General features: G+C 35.8%; 1 protein-coding gene across 3 annotated transcripts in view; it reads right to left on the bottom strand.

Moving 5' to 3' along the window:
- Positions 1–12,696, bottom strand: part of Ythdf3 (YTH N6-methyladenosine RNA binding protein F3) — a 35,870-nt gene extending 23,174 nt beyond the window's left edge. The window contains exons 1-4 of one of the 3 annotated variants that reach the window (XM_071602321.1): positions 12,496–12,696; positions 11,992–12,016; positions 8,731–8,876; positions 6,307–6,392 (exon numbers count right to left, since the gene is read on the bottom strand). In XM_071602321.1, coding sequence (XP_071458422.1) covers positions 6,307–6,392; positions 8,731–8,788 — 144 coding nt within the window. In that variant the 5' untranslated portion in view covers positions 8,789–8,876; positions 11,992–12,016; positions 12,496–12,696. Of the gene's footprint in view, positions 1–6,306; positions 6,393–8,730; positions 8,877–10,600; positions 10,669–11,991; positions 12,017–12,495 lie in introns of those variants that run through there. The other 2 variants (XM_071602322.1, XM_071602323.1) reach the window with 2 other exon arrangements.
- Between the last annotated feature and the right edge of the window lie 6,353 nt (positions 12,697–19,049).

Here is a 19,049-nt window from a genome sequence, read left to right as displayed (position 1 = left end):
ACAGTCACAGTGGCTGGGGATGTAGCTCAGTAGTAACAGCACCTGCCTAGCATGCATAAGACCCAGGGTTCAATCCCAGCACCCCAAAATTTTAAAAAAAGAGAGAAAATTTCAGTAGAGCTTCAATCATAACATTATAAATTAATGTTTTGATAAATTTAAGGCACATTTTAAATTGCCAGCTAAGTGGAATTTGGGGTTAATTTCAACTATCTCAGTAGTAAAGAGGAACAAAATCTGTACTCCTTGATGATGTAAAACAATTCATAACTTAGTTCCATTTTTTTATCTCAAAGTTAATTGTAATGATATATGTAATCAATTTAGGGATTTATATGCAGTCTGCTTAAACTAGTCTATTCATGATATGGAAATTTTTCAGTAATATCAAAATCTTATTTTTTTTCTTCTTTAAAGAAATACTACCTTTAAACATAGTGATGTGAAATGCTTTGTATGACTCCTATATGCAAAGAACTAATTAGAAGGGGAAAACAACAGTAATATGTTAATATGAAAATGATAATAATAAGCAGGAGATGGTGATACATGCTTATATTCTTAGCACTGAGGAGGCTGAGGAGGCTGAGGAGGCTGAGGAGGCTAAGGAAGTAATCTCCCTTGAGTCTAAAAGTTGGAAGCCAGCCTTGGCAACAGAATAAGACCCCTATATCAAAATTTAAAAAAAAAAATAAAAATAAAAAGGCACAATAATCACTGGGTATGAATAAACATACTAGGAGAACAGATCCATAAACTCCTCTATCTAAAAACTCCTCTACCTATAAAAACGAAGTACAATCAAGAAAAGCTATCTGATTAGCAGGCTCTAGAGAGGCCTGTGAAGTATCTGGGTTTTATTCCCAGTCCAGATACTTAGCACCTATATGAAAGGAGCCAAGTTACTTAGGCTCTGAACTGTTTTCTCATCTCATTAAAGAAAATACAGAGATTCTGCAATCTGATTTTAAATCAATATGCTGAAGAGATGTCTGCACTCCAATGTTTACTGCAATACTACTCATAAAGCCAAGACAATCAATGTAAGTGTTCATCAATGGTTGAATGGATAAAGAAAATGTGGTATATACACACAATACTCAGAATTTTTTTTAAAAAAACAAATTTGCAAAAATACAAATGGATTTGAGAACCGTAAGAGCTAAATGAAATAAGTCAGGCATAGGAAGACAAATAGCACATATTCTTACTGATATGTGCAATTTAAAACACTAAATTATAGAAGCAGAGAGTAGAATGGTAGAGATGAGGACAGTGGGGGAGATGGTGTAAAAGGTTATAAAACTCAGGAAAAATATATTGGTTTTTTAAAGTTCTATTATGCAGTGTGGTAAATATAACTAATATACTATGGTACATTTCACCTCAATTTTATCTTAATTAAAAATGAGTCTTTCAATTATAACTTAATATCCTTTTTTACTTCATAATTATCCAAACATCCTAGAAACACTGTGTATCTTAAAAGTTCAATAAAAACGGTTAAGGTATTATTAACCAGAAATAGCTCCTATGCACAGAGAAAACTGAAAAATATTTGGCATTAAAAAACTAAGCAGAGCTGGGTAATCCAGATATTAGGGAAGCTGAGAAGAGAGGAACAGAAATCTGTGGCCTCCCTAACACACACACATTGTTTCAAAAAAAAACCCAACTCCTGACTTCTAAAGAAACAATAAAAAGTTAAGTAACATTCAGCACATTTTTAATGCTTGTATGCATTTTCTTCTGCTACTGCACTTTTCAAAAGTGTAATTATTGCATATCTAATCATAAGAATGTCATAAGAAAAAAATGTGTTATATAATAAAATCTGAATATTTCATCAGCCATAATTCTTCTTTCTCTAACTCTATCAGATAACCTAATCTATTCCTTCATTTAATAAATACTTAATGAATACCTACTTTGTGCCAGATATCATGCCCATCACTGGGAATAAAAACATGAAGAATACAGTCTCCAACCCAGAGCACTTCAGAGGTATAGTGGGGAAGACATTTACCTTACAATGTGATAGGACTATAACTGAAGCATAAAGGAAGCAAAAGAAACTACTATAATACAAATAGGAGAAAGCAAGAAACTGGAAAATCAGAAAAGATTACACGAAGGAAATTTTATACAAAAATTAAGATGATAAAAAGAAATATTCAGAAAATATTTATATATTTCAGAAATAATGATAAGAACTATCTCCCTAAGACAGAGAAAGTTGACAAAAGCTGTACAGGATTAAAAAAAAAAAAAAGAAAAAACCTGCAGTCATTTTTAAGGCACTTATATAACAGATGCATCCACTGTTGTAAAAGGTGTAGAAATTTTGATTTTTATTGCAGTACTGGAGTGGAATCCAGGACACATGTTAAGCAAGCACTCTACCAAATGTGCTACATCCCTAATCATTTTTTCACTTTAAGACAGGGTCTCACTAAATTGCAATGACTAGTCTCCAACTTCTGATATTCCTGCTTCAGCCTCTTCTGAATGTGATTACAGACATTTTGTGGTAATTTCTTATTGACACTATATCACAATCGGACTTGGATTTTAACCCAGTAAGTCCCTCATTTTCAATTCTGCAAATATTTCAATAAAATTTAAACCAGTGCATTAAAAGAGGTTGGAAAGCAATCTAGAGCTAATCATATAATTTACCTTCACTGTTAATACTAACTATATCCCTAATAATATTATCACTAATCATTCACCTATTGCCTTTCTCAAAAGAGTATAACTCTAAAAACATTAATATTTATTTCAAAATTACCCATGGCATACTTTTTGCCAAATTCAAGCTTTTATAGATATCCCCCATGTGGACATAATGGATTAAGAAAAACTACCAATAAAGAAATCATTCTGCAACGCAGATAAGAAAAATCTTAACAAAGATCAGTGATGGCAAAACAGAAAATAAAATTCAAATACTATATTTTAAAAATTCTTGACACTTCTCTGATAAACACAGTTTGAATTATTTCCCCAAACTTCAGTCTTCTAATTTATTTGACAAGTTTGTATGCACAAATTATATAGTATCTTTAACAATGAGCACTGAAATACAAATTTTCAAATCAACTTAATCATCATTTTTTCTGAAGAACTGTAAGAATTAATTTTAAGATCTAAAAGATATTTACTTTTTAATTTATAAAATAATCAAATATTCCCTAAGAAATTAAGTACTACTAAACACTATGGTGGCTGGAGGTATAGCTGGACACTGGGCTTGCCTAGCATGCTTGAGGCCCTGAGTTCAACCTTCAGCACAACAAAAAAAAACAAAGAGAACAATAAGACTATAAAATAGAAATACACTGCCACAGGAATACAAAGGCCAACAACTTATTCTAACCCATTCCTAGGTTTGATATGAATTAGATCTAAATATAAACAATTTAAACCATGAGCCCCAAATCTTAAACACCTTTCCACCAAGATTAATTTCATTATTTATAATTTTAAAATTAGATGAAGGGAATTTAATCTTAATAGTACAATGTGTATATGCTAAATTTTTTTCAAACAATTACTTCAGTTAGGTTGGTAAATAAGAATCTTATTAAATACTTCATAACTTTAAAGTACACCAATAATTACTTCAGACATTTTATAAGTAAATCCAGTTTTCAGTATTCTCTGAAAATATTCTTTAAAAGTTGCATTTCTTAATTTATACATTTTAGCTATGTAACAATAAGTTCTTGTGTAACTTACCTTTAATATTTCTGATAATTTTCAATTTTTCTCTTAAGAAATCAGTTTCCAACATTCTATAGTTAGCAATCTTTAAAATGTAAATATGTGCCTTATTAGAAATAATTATTTATAGTACCATGGAAAGACAACTGCTGAAAACCTGTTCAGTACTAGCAAGGAGAGGCAACACACAGCGTCAGTGGAATCAAACTTTAAAATTTCCCTTCAAATAGGACATAAACATGTTGATTCCAGTATTGTAAGTTGAAATAATAAACATAAAAATTTTAATCTTTCCATTTATATATTGCAATAAAACAAATATTTTATAAATATTTTTGACCCAACATGAGAAGCAAAAATGCAGATGAAGAATTCGTTTAACTTTACTAACACAAGTGTTTAAAAAAAATAAAATAAAATAAAAAATAACGAGTTAGGTGGGAAGAATCATTGTAGCTCAGTGGTAGGGCTTCTGCTTGGCATGTACAAGGCCCTAGTTTCAATCCCCAGCACAAATTTTTTAAAATAATGACTTTCTAACGCTTTTTTCCAAATATCTTTTACAAATTTTGTAAAATAGATAAAGTGCCCCAAAGTAAAGATCCAGTTGCCAGGCAGGTAGGATCCAGGAAACCTCGCCTGGCATCCCTTAGGCACCCTGAAGTGCCTCTGCAGAACACCAAAACACCCTGTGACAAAAACTTCCTGCAATAAAAACTGTTCTAAGTCATTGTGACAAATAATGAATAATTTTAAAGTATATAATCAATTAAAATAATATGATTTTTTTCAGGTAATAATTCCCAAACTTATACAGTTCACTAAATTTCCTTAAAAACAGAATTTGAGCCAGGCAAGGCAGTGCATACCTATAATTCCCGCTACTCGAAAAGCTGAGAAAGAAGTATTGCAAAGTCGAAGCCAGCCTTGGCAAATTTAGCAACACCTGTCTCAAAGTAAAATTTTTAAAAAAGGACTGAGAATGTAGCTCAGTGATAGAGCACTTGCCTATCATGAGAGGCCTTGAGCTCAATACCCAGCACCAAAAAAAAAAAAAAAAAGAGGAAAGGGAGGGAAAAAAAAGTATGAACAAGTAAAAGGAGTTTCATACTATATAAACTATGAAATCAAGCAGCAAAAAAAAAAGTTGAATTGTTTAGCCCAATAAATTTCCTAAGTTTATCTGATAGACACCTTTTTAGAACATGTACTATACCTTGTGTAACATTAGAATTCCTCAAAAAGGTTGGAAGTGCCATGATGGATGTTAACTGAGAGTAACATGTGAGTCAAACTACAACAAAAATGTATTTAAAACTTATAATACATCTCACAACCATGATCTTCTCCAACTTTGCAGCGATATGTTCCTTCATAATCCCTTAGGTAGAAAAGTTGGTATTGAGATCATAGTTAGATCACATAAATCTGAAATCAATTTTTTACTCCCAGTTTTTATTCTTTCACCTTTACTGATTCGCTCCAAGCAGAAATGATCAAGAGGTAAATCAGGCTGAACAAGCCACATCCGTCCCAGTTCTAAAAGTAATTCTACATTCTAAAAATGTAGAATTTGTTTTCAAATTTTCTCTACAACTTTATTGTTAAATTCCACAATAATATCTGGTTCCTAATTCTTTCACAGTTTTAAAACTCTAGGTTAACAATTTTGGAGTACATTTTCCATGTATCTTTTTTAAGGAAAATAAAAGTAGATTTACTGTGGAAACCTGATGAAATTGATACAGAAAATTTATTTTTAAAGTTTGTTTCTAGCAGTGACACATTTTTAATAACAAAAATGGTTTACGGAAATAGTACAAAGGTATTAAATGCCTTTCTTTTGTTGTTTTTCAATGTTTAAGTTATTCCTATATACGAACCCATGCAAATCAGTGGTGGGCACATGCGTACCATGTGCAAAGCTCTGGGTTCAATCCCCAGCGCACGCACACACACACACACACACACACACAAAAAAAAAAAACTACACACACACACACAAAAAAACCCTACCAGTTACTAATGATCTAATAATCTGACTGAATTTTCATATCCACAATATAGAAGTGTTTACAAAGTCCTCAATCTTATCCCTTAATGTTACCAGGTAATATTATAACTTGCAGTGATTATCAATGAAATTCAAATTGGAATGCATTATAAAAAAGAAAATCCTACATTTAGTCAAAAATATCACACACAACTAAGACTCCCTCCACATAAAAATTTCTAGCAAGTAGGTCTTCTTATTTGCTTTAATTACATAGATATGGCAGTGATATTATAAATTAAAATCATTTCCACACTCAAAAAAACCTAACTTTAATATGTAAAAAGAAAGGTTCAACTTTAAATATTTATTTTATATGTATTCCATTACCTACTTTCAGCTACCTATAATCTCTAAAGGAAAACTCTCCTGTGCAAAAACCTGCAACTATTATTAATTTCATGCAGGCACCCCAGATGAATTCATTCATGCTACAGTTAGTCTTTTTCAGTTAAAATATCTAGCTAAAAATTCAGTTAATACTAAAAATGTTTAACTTCCTAAACTACTTCTGTCAAAAGACTTACCTGATTTGTCTGGCTACTTAAGTATGGCTCAAAATCATCATCATTTACAGCATCTTTTTGATGAATCGAACCGTTTTGTACTGAAACTAAAAAACATACTTGTATTAGAAGTGTTGCAATTATCTTTATGAAACTCACAGCACACCTAAAATTTTAGATATTTTTCAAACCAACTCAGAAGAAGTAATCTTGAGTTCTTTGTTCTTTTCATTTAAGAACCCTCTTAAGGATAAGCTTAAGCACAAATATCTATGTGCCACAAAAATCTTAGAAATCTTGTGATAAATAAGCCCAAGATTATTATGAATACAAACCATACATATTTTTAACACACACACACACACACTTCCCCTTACCAAACCTTCATCAATTCTGTGGTGTGGTGTTACATAAAAATATTGGAAAGGGTTCTCAAATACTATTCTTGAATCTAAAGTAACTATTTCAAGCAGTATTGTAGACAACAGAGATTTCTGAATGTTCCCTTTATTAAAAATCTATTAGTTCGATAAGGTAAATAAAGAACAATACAACCTTTTTTTTAATCTAATGTTCCAGAAAATGACTTAAATATCTTTAAAGAAAGTGGCTAAAGTTTACTTGAAACAATATCACAATGAATAAACATAATTGAAAACCTAAATAAAAAGAGCCTTCATTCTAAACCAGAAAAATATGAAGACTGACTGGAGGTATATAGCTTAGTGGCGGAACATGCACTTAAGTCCTGGGTTTAATCCCCAAAACCAAAAATAAATTAAAAAAATGAAGACTTTCACAAGGAAGTAGAAATACAACTGATACACCAAAGATAACCATGATAAATCTTCAAACACTTAAGAAAACAAGGCAGAGAATAACAGATTATTTCTTCAGAAGTCATTTCCATAAGACTCAAGTTATTCTCTGGATGCTGTGTCAGACTGCGTTTGAGCACAGAATGTAAAAGAAAGTCCTAGATTTGAATTCCAAGTCCTCCATTCAGGAGACAAAAGATCTCCAGTAGTAACTTATCCAGTAGTAACTTATCCTCTATAAGTAATTGATGACTACCCTGTTCCAGGAGGTTATTCCTAGTCCCTACACCTCATCTCACTTGAGTGTTAAATGACAGTGTTCAATAATCTTAGATATTATTACATTAAATATTACAAGATCCCCAAAGGACTAGACTTTAGAACCATGAAAACAGAAGTGTTAGTAGGCGAAAACTTGGTGTCATAACAATGTGTAAATATACTACTGAAACATGAAAAAAGTTGAAAGTTTGAGAGCTATCAATTAATTTCTTATAAGGGAAAAAAAAACACAAAACAAAACAAAAAACTCTTATCTGAAGATGTCACAAAGCATTACAAATGAATATGGGGGTGTTGGGATTACAATGTGTGTTCCTTTATAATATCATTAACATTTTCATTATTTCTAATTTTGCCATGAGTTCACATCACCTAAGATAGTATGAGTTAAGAGTGGCTTGAGAAGCACTGACCACTCAGAGACAATGCTACTCTGTAAGCCTTCTAAGAAGAACTCTTATGATGTTGTTATTACTCCTCAGAAGCCACAAGAAAAACCTGTAGGTCAACTTAATTCTAACTCCACTGAGGTTGTGTAACTATTTGATAAGGACTACATCTGAACTAGCTAGGGTTAAGCTAAATATGCCCCACAAAATTAAATACATAATAGTCACTAATAACAAAAATAAAGAGGAGGGGCTTTAGGCTTTATCTAGTGCCATTTTAAGGGCAGGCTAATCATTTTAGTCCAAAAGATTCTGACATACCTATTCTTTACCACTGGCTTTACTATACATGTTCTTTTACTTCTTGAAAATAAAAAATCCTCACTACTGGAGTATTACATTTGTACATAGTAGCAAATATTTAAAATTTAAAACAGCTAATCATTTTGAAATTACACCTACCTCTGTACCAATTAGATTCTCAGATATCTAGTTCATACTGCTAGCAAAGTAAAGAAAGTACATAAAATTTATCTGAATATATATTATACTGTTTTTCTTCATTTCTTCTAATTCTTCTAATTCTGAGAACGTAGATTTCACATACACAAAGTAAATACAATCTTAAGTTATTTTTAAATCATTTGAACATGTATAAAATGTTCTTAAAAATTATACAAAGTGTAAGTCAAGCTAAAGGAAAGATATTTAACTCAGAGTATTTACATACAGTGATAAGCAATTTGCTTTAGACTACAAATAGGAAACTGACCCTTGAAAGTAAACATATCTTTCTTTCAAAACTTCAACTGTCTATTATAAAGACTGTAGTATTTGTACATTACTTAATGACACTCTAATGTCTACTGACTGAAAGCCATTAAATAGTAATGAAATCCAAACCACTTCCATAGTCTGTAAAAGTTCTTCAGGGGAAAAAAGAACAGATGACTTACATGATTCTTCGCCTGTTTCCTCTGCTCTATGAAGCAGAGTCAAATCAAGATAGAACATGGGCCTTAGAAGCCAGGTGATTCTTTGCTCTGGTCCTGACTACATCAAGTTAGGAAAGTCAACAGATGTGTGCATCATGTTTTCCCACCTACAAAAACAGCGACAATACCATATACCCTCTATCTCCTTATAGGAATGTTGTGAGGATTAATGATAAAATGAAGCCTAAAATGATTTTAAAATGCTCTGAAATCATTTCTGGGGAAAACAGGGAGGGAATACAACACCATATTGCCAAAATATAAGGCGTTTTCTACTACTTTTCTAAAACATTAAGACTTAGCCAAATTCAACCTATTCTTTTAAATTGAAGTTGTATGAAATGATGTACATGTCTCTCCTTTGGAAGGGGAGGAAGAAAATAAGTTATTTTCCATATACTTGCTTATTTATATATTAAAGGAACAGGAGAAAAGAAACAGCAAGGCCTAAGATGGCATCTGACACTTCCATCCATAGTGCTCCCAAGTAAAGGCAGAGCACATCTTTACTCTAGCAAGCAAAAAATCTACTTAGTAAAATAAAGTCAGTATTAAATTATGGACCAACAGGCAAGTAATTATCCTTAAATTTCAACTATCCTTTGGTATTTCTTTGGCCAAGCGTAATAAAGAGATTTGACATTTCACACAGGGACAATCTGTTAATTAACAAAGAATTCAAAATTCTTATAAACAAATTTAGAATTATTAATATACTTCAAAAGCATTATTGCCTTAACAAAGGGACTGATAATAGAACTGCATTTTACCCTTTAGTACATTAAGTCATTAAGAACATACAGGAAAACACTTAGCAGAAAATCAAAACACTAAAGCCAGTTATTAGGCTAAGAAATATCAACTGTAAATAAATCAGAAAAGAAATACAGCATCTCTGAAATTATATTAAGTCAATTAAAAAGGATTATGCTTCCCAGATTCTTAGAATATTAATGATATAGTTCAGAGAAAATAGCTATACTTTCAGCTTAACAATAGTAAACAGAATTATTATAAAATAATTTCAGCAGTTTGAAAATCAAGTCAACTAAAGCAGAAGAGTCTCAAGTACACACAGCTACTCCTATCAGTTCAATTGGTGGTGCTGACTTGGTTTTGTAAGAAAAGGAGGGGAAAAAAAAAAAAAAACATGTATATATGTCTTACTTATGCACTTGTAACATCTACCATTTTAAAGCAATTTAAATGATTACCAGTACTTTTAGGCCAGTAGCTTTTTTACCCTTCCTGTCAAGACTCCAGAATGGAGTCTTCTTTAGGAGGTAAAAAGAAATCCAGCAAATGCAATAGCTACTAAAAGCAATAAACTATTGTAATTATAACAATCCTCATAACAATAGAATTTATGGTTACAGCTATTATTTTTATTTTATAGAGAGAGAACTGTGACAAGAAGGTGTAATATATTCAAGCTCACTTGGCAAGTCAACAGCTACAAATCAGAACTCAGGACTTCAAGAAATACCAGTCCATCACCCTACCCTTTGGTGAAATTTATGAACTGATCAAAAAGATGAAAAGAAAATCTTCTGGAATAAGGAACTACCCAAATAAACAGTCTGTATGTGCGTCTAATTACACAATTAGAAGTAATACTGATGGATTAAGTTTTTTAAACATCCAAAAAATATTTATCCAGTATATAAAGTCATTTATAGATCATTTTTATCAAGATGTCACCAGGCGATGCCTATGTAAAATAATCTTGTCATAAATAATCGTACAGTAACATAGTACTATCTTACAATGCTCTAAGATCTATTTTGTTTTAGCAAACAAGTGAAGTACTTCATAGAACTTGTGTACTTACCTTAAAGCAGGTAACACAAAACACTTAGCATTTCAAATAGCCTTGCAAAGTGCCACCTCCCCACAGATCTAGGATAAAATAATTTACTCTAGGCAATAATGACCACAGATTTCACATCTCCAAGTCTATATACCTCCTAATGGGCAGACTAGCAAAGAAAAGAAATTAATGGATCATTCCTTTTAAAATTTTTACATATTTGTAAAAAATCATTTAAAATGAACACTACCTAAATCTGAGGTTTATTCTTATAACACTGAAAATAATTCTAAAAAAATTTCAAAAATTAAAATTTCTAAATATTAAAAAAAAATCTTTAATTAAAATAAAGTAATAAATTTGTTACCTAAAAGTGCCATACAACTAGTATGGAAAAATTCTTACATAAACTACAACATAAGGGAAATTAACTAATTTGTGTATACAGAACTCATTCTTTTTCAAATTAATCAGAGTTACCATAGCAAATAAAAACCCCAAGAATTGAAAGAGCAACAATAAAAACACTGAACTTACATCTAAAAAGGCTATTATAGATCTTGTTTCCTAAGTAATACTTTGTTACTAAAATAAAAAAACAGGAAGTATAATTCTATTTAGTGTAATTTTAAGTCCTGTTACAAAATGCTATAAATATATAATCCACTGTAATGTTATTTAATTGGCACTATACCAAGAAAGCTGTTATTGTTCTATACTTAAAGTCACATGATTAATGTCATAATGTTTCAGTCAGCTGACTACATTGTTCCATATTAATACAAAATAAACTTACTTTACTTTCAATGGTACTATTAACTAAAGAGTAAATCTCATAATCCTAGCAGAAACCTCACAAATTATTTCCTTCTCAGTCCTTTGTAAAATAAGATTGAATCACACCTTGCAATCCCAACTATACAGCAAGATTACATGCCTGTTCAGTTATGAGTTCTCTCCGGCTGTTGTCTCATTGCAATTGACTTCAAACAGAATCAGAGTGATTAACAGTACAATTTTCATTAATGTGACATAGAATACTATGTGAATTGCATATTTAACATAATCCAGATTTACCAAATAAAATGTCCACTCTGAAAATATACTTAACTTTATGCATGGGTGGAATTTTTGTAGCAAAAGTTACATTAACACAAATAAAGTGGGTAACTAAAGAAATACCAGTACGTTCAAAATAATATCTGCTTTAACTGAAATACAACTAAGAAAGCTGTTTCTTGTAGTATTCTGGTTTCTGTAAAAGTGGCTGCAAAGAACTACCAAAGTTTGGGATGCCTTAGTTGTGATGAATGCTTCTCTAATCCTATACTGAAAACAAAAACAACCCCCTGCACAGTTTAAAAGTAACATCAAGATAGCATTAATGAGAAAAAAAATATATTCAAACTCACCTTTATTGCCTTGCCCTTTAGGTCTCTGTGTAACAAGATGAAAGGTGTGGTAAAGAGAAGAAAAAGGAAGAAAGAAAAGTGTGTTAATCAAAAACATTATCAAAGATAAGTTATTTTAAACATGCCGCACAGGAGCAAACCCACCATATCCTCCACAGCCACCAATTTCCCTACCACCCCCAGCCTTAAACCTCCCACCCGCCACACGGAATCCGTCTCCCAGAGCTCGCCTCTCTCAGCCCCACGTCTGCCGCCCTCGGGTTGCATCCTCAGGCCCCTGCGAGCGGTCCTCCCCCACCTCCCGCGGCAGCGCGCCCGCCCGTCCGCCCGGGCCGCTGGCTCCGGGGCCAGGTCGCACGCCCCGGCCCGAGAGGCAGGACCGCAGCAACTTGCGCCCCGGGCACCGTTATGGGGCCAGCGGCGACGGGGAGGAGCCGGGGCCCCACGCGAGGGTGGAGCTCTGGGGCTCAGGCCTTCGCCGAGGCTGGGGCCTCTGCTCCTCACCTGATCCACGCTAGTGGCTGACATTCTTCACCGCAACCCGAGAGGAGCCGCCGCCGCTACCGCCGCCGCCGCCGCCGCCGCCGCCTGGGCCTCTCCCCGTGCACTCACAGCAGTTAGTTGTCGCCCTCGGCGAATGATTGTTTCAGCCGCCGCAGCTGCAGCCGCTCGCTGAGAAACCACGAAGAGGGCCTCGCGCTCGGCAGTCAGCGGAAGGGGCCAGTCTTTTACGCTTGCACGCTCCTCTTCCCCTCTCGCTCTCCGCTTCTCGGGTCCACAATGGCGGACAGACTCCCTAGTCTCACTTCCGCTCCGAGCCTCCCTGACCTTCCGCTCTCCACTCTGACGTCCGCGCTCACCTCGCTCTTCCTCCCCCACCCTCCCGCTACGGACCTTGGCTCCGCCTCCGCATCGCCACGTCACTGGAGCCGGGACCCGCGGGCTGGTGGCTGACGCATGCGCTTCGGAGGGCGCGCCAGAGTGGCCCTATTGCGAACCTGCCAGGATTGGGCTGGTGGCTTCCTTTCTCTGAGGCTGCAGAGGGAGGGTGGCCAGAGCCAGATCCCATCTCACTCTGAGCAGGAAGAAGACTGGCGTCGGAGGCCTCCGCTGGAGGGGAAAGTGGAGCCCGGCCGAAGACGCGGGGAGTGGCGGCGCCCAGCTTCGGTGGCCGGGTCTTGATGGAGCTCCGGAGGCCCTTCTACGCCGCGTGGGCGACTGGGTGACTCAGCCGCCCTCGCGACGGAATTGCTGGGCTGTCCCCACAAGTCAGCACGTGCAGCGAAAGTGACTAGGTGAGGGATCCGCAAATAACAGAAGGGACCGGCGGAGTTCTCCATCTCCAAACCCCTGAAACACCATAGGAATAATTTAGTGCAACAGTAATCTCCCCTACCCGAGCTAAGTTTCCAATCGAAATTGGTAAAGTTACTTCTGTACACGTTGGCAAAACCAAAGAAAGCTCATTTGCAACATTTTGACAATTTTATTGGACTATCTTTGCAATTAAAAACAAAGGTCCCTAGCCTTATTAGCGTAGAGTGGACTCCATGTAAGGAAGTACTTTATAAATAGCCAAATCCTTTGTATTCTTCAAAGTCATTCAATTTAAGGGCTAATTTTAAAAGTATAAAATTGCTGAATCTAAGAATTAATCTTGTGGTTTACTGTGAACACTATTTTAGAAGCACTGAATAACAGAACTGAAATTTGAGAGGTCGCTTTTCCTCACTCATTAAGAAGCATATGTTAAGGTCTGTCTGCTGCCCTTACTCCTCCACAGGTCCTATGTTGAGCATCCTTGATTTCCCAAGACTCACCTCACCCTCTGTTGAATTCAGGACTCTTCAATTTATATTCCACTTGCATACAAACCTTTTTAGTTTTAAAGAATTTTCTGATATGTGCTTTGAGGGGGCGAGTTGAAAACTAATAAACGAGGACACATGAAAACTTGCAGGCTCTGATTCTTAATTTTCATAGAAGCATGTCTCTGGAATCCAATTGGAGTTTAAATTCTGCCTGGCAAAATTAGTTTATAATCTTGGGAAAATCACTAAACCTAAACTTTAGCTTCCTCTTGAATAAAATAAGGTCTTATATGTACAATTCCTAGCACAAAGTAAACTTTCTACAAATTATGGCTATGTACAGCTAGTTCCTGCTTCCTTGCTAAGTGATTCCCAGAATGATAGTAATAGCTTACATTTATTGAATGTTCATTATTAAGTCAGGCACTATAATAATCATTTAAGTCCTCACAGCATCTTGTGTGTTAATTGGTATTATAAAAACTGTCACACAGTGAGGTTAAGAAAGAAAGAAACCCCCCCAAAACCACAACTACTTAGTCATTGTGAGAGCCATGATTTGAACAGTAAATTGAGCTCCAGAAATTGTATCTAGCTACTGTATAATACTGCCTAATTATATAATGTTCTAAGGAGCTTCTGTTCTCTTTCACTCTTGCCCCTCAAAAAACTCTTTCCTTGGGACCTTTCTTCCAAACAATGAGTTTTGAACTTGTTGAACAGAGTGCTAACTAACCTAAAATATAAATCTGTTCAACTTAATACTCAAACCCAGGGGCCTACTGCATGTTAGGCAATCCTCCTATGACAGCAATTTTCCCAGCCTCCTAACTTTTCAAAGTACAAAATTCGTAGATAGAAACTAACTAAAGCCATGTCCCATGCCTCCAAGAGTCTGTAGAAGATGTTTTGAGAAATGCTGCTCTAAAGTCTAGATTGTGGAAAAAATTGTGCTCTCCTACAGAGCCATAGGGATAGCAAACTTGTGGTCAATATAGCATAGTGTAAAGCTTGGGAAAAAAGAGGGAAGACTGGATTTAAGTCCCCCTTTGCCACTAAGTTTTGCTGCCCTTATCCAGTGACATTCCTTTCTGTACAACTATAACTTTTGGATGACTACTTTTGTCAGTTCAAATTGGATTAAGCCTCAAGTGGCATTAAGTCCAAAATAACAGGAAATTAAGATAGAAGTGAAACAGTACACACCGGTAATTCTAGCAACTAGGGAGGCTGAGGCAGGAAGATCGGGAAGTTTGAGGCTAGCCTGGGCAATTTAGCAAGACTTTGTCTTAAAAAAAAAAAAAAAAAAAAAAGGACTAGGGATATAACTCAGTGGTAAAGTGTCCCTGGATTCAATCCCAGTGCCACAGAAAGAAAAATGAAAGTTTGTTTTTCTCATCCAAAAGCAGCTTGGAGGCTTTGAAATGCTTTTGAATGCAAGTACTAGGCTGCTATAGTGTCAGGTATCTGGGTTGCTTCTTTTACCAAACCAAGCCTGTTTTGCCAACAAAATGCAATATGCCAATCACCAAAGCAAATTTTGCAAACAAAAAAGAATTTATTTACAAGGCAGTAAAGTATGTGGAAATGGGAGAGCAAATCTCAAATCCACCTCCCTGAGAATAGGGTTTGGCAGCATTTATGTGATAAAGAAGCAGGGGTGTCTAAGACATAGGAAAAGGTGATTGGAGGTAAGGAAAAATGAAGTAATCTGTGGTTTGTGCATAATTGCTCAAACCTCATGGCTCTTTGTAGGAGGCAATATTACATGCTTGGAGGGTGGCGTTTGGCCCCCTGACATCACCCTTCAGATACTTGTGCAGGCCCAAGTGAAGGCTTGGTGAATTCAAATGCTTTGAGCTCCTTCCACATTCCTGAAAAACAATTTAGTTAACTGTTACTATCTGTATATAGCTGCCCGGCTTGGTGGTACAGGTGTATAATCCCAGCAACTCAAGAGGCTATAGGTAGAAGGATTGTGAGTTCAAGATTAGCCTGAGCAATTTAAAAAGGTCCCTGTGTCAAAGAAAAAAAAAAGTTGTTTCCTCCATTTATAGCAAGGCTAATGAGAGTGTATTGCTAACTGTGACCTTTAAAATCGGGATAAAAACAACTAAAATCAAGTGAAGCTAGAGGGTTTATCCAGATTTTCCCTTGGTTTACTTCTAGCCTGTTGTTATGCCATCCCGGTAACCATAATTCCATCAATGGTCCAAGTGGAAGCAGCTCCACTTACAGCCATGTAACATTCCCATCAGCAGGAATCAAGGTAAAATAAATAAATAAATAAAAAGAGCACACCTTTATTGTTTTCTTTTTAAAATTTTATTTATGTGTTTGTTTGTTTATTGTCATACTGAGGGTTGAACCCTGGAACACTTTACCACTGGGCTATATCCCTGAGCCCTTTTTATTTTTATTTTGAGACAGGTTCTAAGTTGCTGAGGCTAGACTCAAACTTGCAAGTCTTCTGCCTCAGCCTTCCAAGTAGCTGGGATTATAGGCATCTACCACTAATACCAGCAGCACATGTTTTTCTTTTAACGACATTTTGTAGTTTTTGTATTTCTCACTTCTGCCTCCCTCTTATTACTAAAACATACTTTTCTGAAAACACTTACCTGTCAGGAAGCTGAAAAACATGTACTGAGTGACTGGGTACTCAGCCAAAAATCAAGTTTACCATTTACCTTAGTAAGAAAACAGGGAGAATAGATGTTGAAAGATAACTATTTATTACTGAACTATGTGCATAGTAATTTCCCAGATTCACTTTGTTACCTAACAGTGTTTAAAGTTTCCCTTATATTTTGTCAGTATTTAAGCCAAAATGTTTAAGGGTTTTTATTATCTTTAAATAACATAGTAAGTGAACCAAGAATGGAAAACTTAATTTGAGGATTGAATTTTCTTTTCTTTTCTTTTTTTTTTTGTTACTGGGGATTGGACTCAGGGGCACTCGACCACTAAGCCATATTCCCAGCCCCAGCCCCTTTTTCGTATTTTATTTAGAGAGGGTTCTCACGGAGTTGCTTATTAGCATTTTGCTTTTGCTAAGACTGGCATTGAACTCAGGATCCTCCTGCCTCTTCCTCCCAAACTGCTGGGATTACAGGCATGCATCACTGCACCCACCGATTGAAGCATTTTCTAAAGGAGATATCCTCAAGTATTATGCTTATAATAGTTGAGGAGGATATTGAGTAAAACCAAAACTAAAGAAAGAAACCTGTTTCGAAACAGGTTAGGATCTTTCTCATTCATTCTTATGTTTACTGCAGGGAATTTTACAATGAGGTGGAAAGTACAGCAGAAAACTTCCCATGACCTTAGGTTTACTTCAAGCAGTACTTCTCAAAATTGTTTCCCTGGAGCCAGTGACAGCTTCTGGTAAGAACTCATTACAAACGAAGATTATCAGGACCCAGGCTATATTTGCTGAATGTGAAACTCTAGATTTAAAACCAAAGGGCATATTTTTTTAAAAAACTAATTTTTATTTTTAAGTGATTTTTAAATTTACAGAAGTGTTGTAAAAATAGTACAAGAGAGTTCCTGTATATCCTTCACTCAGCTTCCCCAAATGTTCACATCTTACACAATCATGGTACATTTATCAAAGCAAGGAAATTGCCATTGGTACAATACTACTAACCGCAGACTATTTGGATTTCCATAGTTTTTCCACTAATGTTCTTTTTCTGTTCCAGAATACCAATGTTACATTTCAGCACCATGTCTTTTCTCTTCCAATTTATGACAGTCTCTTGGTCTTTCCTTCTCTTTCATGATTTTCAATAAAAATTATAGGAGGCCATTGTTTTGGACCAAGCTTCTGCACAGAGACTAAAATAAAAATGGAGTCACTCATGCTTAAGTTCCACATCACCAAGCTGAAACTAAACTGTTTATCTGAACTTCCCAGAAATCAGGATTAGAGATGACAGCCAAATTTTCCAGACAGTATAATTTCAATTGGCATAAAAATTAAGTTCTCTCTGCTTTCATCCTTACAGAGAAAAAGTCATCTGCAGTAACCTGATGTTAACTAATGGGTTAATATTCTTTCTTCTTTTTTAATGGTTTTCAGGTGCTACTTTAACCAAGTTTTATACTAGCAGGTGGTGGTGGGGATGGGTGTAGAAGATAAGGATTATTTTCAAGGAAATCCACCAGGCACATACTCCTTCCTGCCCCAAAGTGAATGACCTAAGCTTCAAGAGCAGAAAAAAAAATGCCTTCCTTCCCTGAAGAATCCCATTCCTGAGCTGCTAGGATAGGATATTTTTTGCTGGGGGGGACAGGACGGGGCAGGGGGAAGGGGTGGTAGAGGGAGCCAGGTGAATTTTTAAATTCTTCCCAGTGTAAACTATAACTACACATGTAGGAATCCCTCCTAAAAACAACACCCAAATCCCAGTCAATCCCACATGAGGCCAAACCACCTTCCCAAGAAAAATAGCAGCTGATGTTCATGTCATAACGTTCTTCCTAGTAGTGAGCCTATAAGCCCTGTGAGCTGGAGCATTATGACCCCCATACAACAGACGTGGGCTTTCTCTTCACTAGCTCTCAGCTGCTGCTGCTATCTGACTATAAAGAGGCATCCTGGGCATGCATGTATTGGGTGTTATAAAGGACAGAATGAGCAGCAGAGCAAATCCCATGTGGTTTGGAGATTGGGATTATATGATGGCAGTTTTAGTCAAGGCTCACGGAGGGACCATAGGGCCCTGTGTCCTCTTTTCTAGGCAGTTTCAGTTCAAGTCAGCTTTAGAGGCAAATTCCAGCTGGTCTTTAAGGCTCACCACCTGGTTGTGTGCCTTGCCCCGCAGCTCTTTCAGCCTGCAATCCTCCTGAGGCTCTGAGATGGGTTTGTCCACCTCCACAGCGGGGGATCTGTTCCTTTGATTACTATTCCAGGTTGTAGGTGACAGCCGAGACACCAAAGGCCACAGGAAATGTGACATAAGGAGCATAGGTATGTATCATAATCCAGAGCAAGCCACAGGACATCTGCAAACACTTCTCAGTCTGGCCTTTTTATTCTTTGCCTGCTGGAGGGACTCCCAGCAGCCAGCAGAGCATAATGGCTTATTTTTCTATTGTTCTGTTGCCTTTTACCCTCTTTACAAAGAAAGTAACTTTGTGTCAAATCCCAAAGGGAGAAAGGGTTGGGAAATTAAAAAGATATAAGATTGGTCAAGAATTACTGAAGCTGGGTGATATGAGTGGAGACTGATTACA

Source organism: Marmota flaviventris, chromosome 15 (genome assembly GCF_047511675.1).
Source record: "Marmota flaviventris isolate mMarFla1 chromosome 15, mMarFla1.hap1, whole genome shotgun sequence".
NCBI lineage: Eukaryota > Metazoa > Chordata > Mammalia > Rodentia > Sciuridae > Marmota > Marmota flaviventris.
Note: the sequence above shows the minus strand (reverse complement) of the source record. Positions and strands in the feature narration are given on the sequence as shown.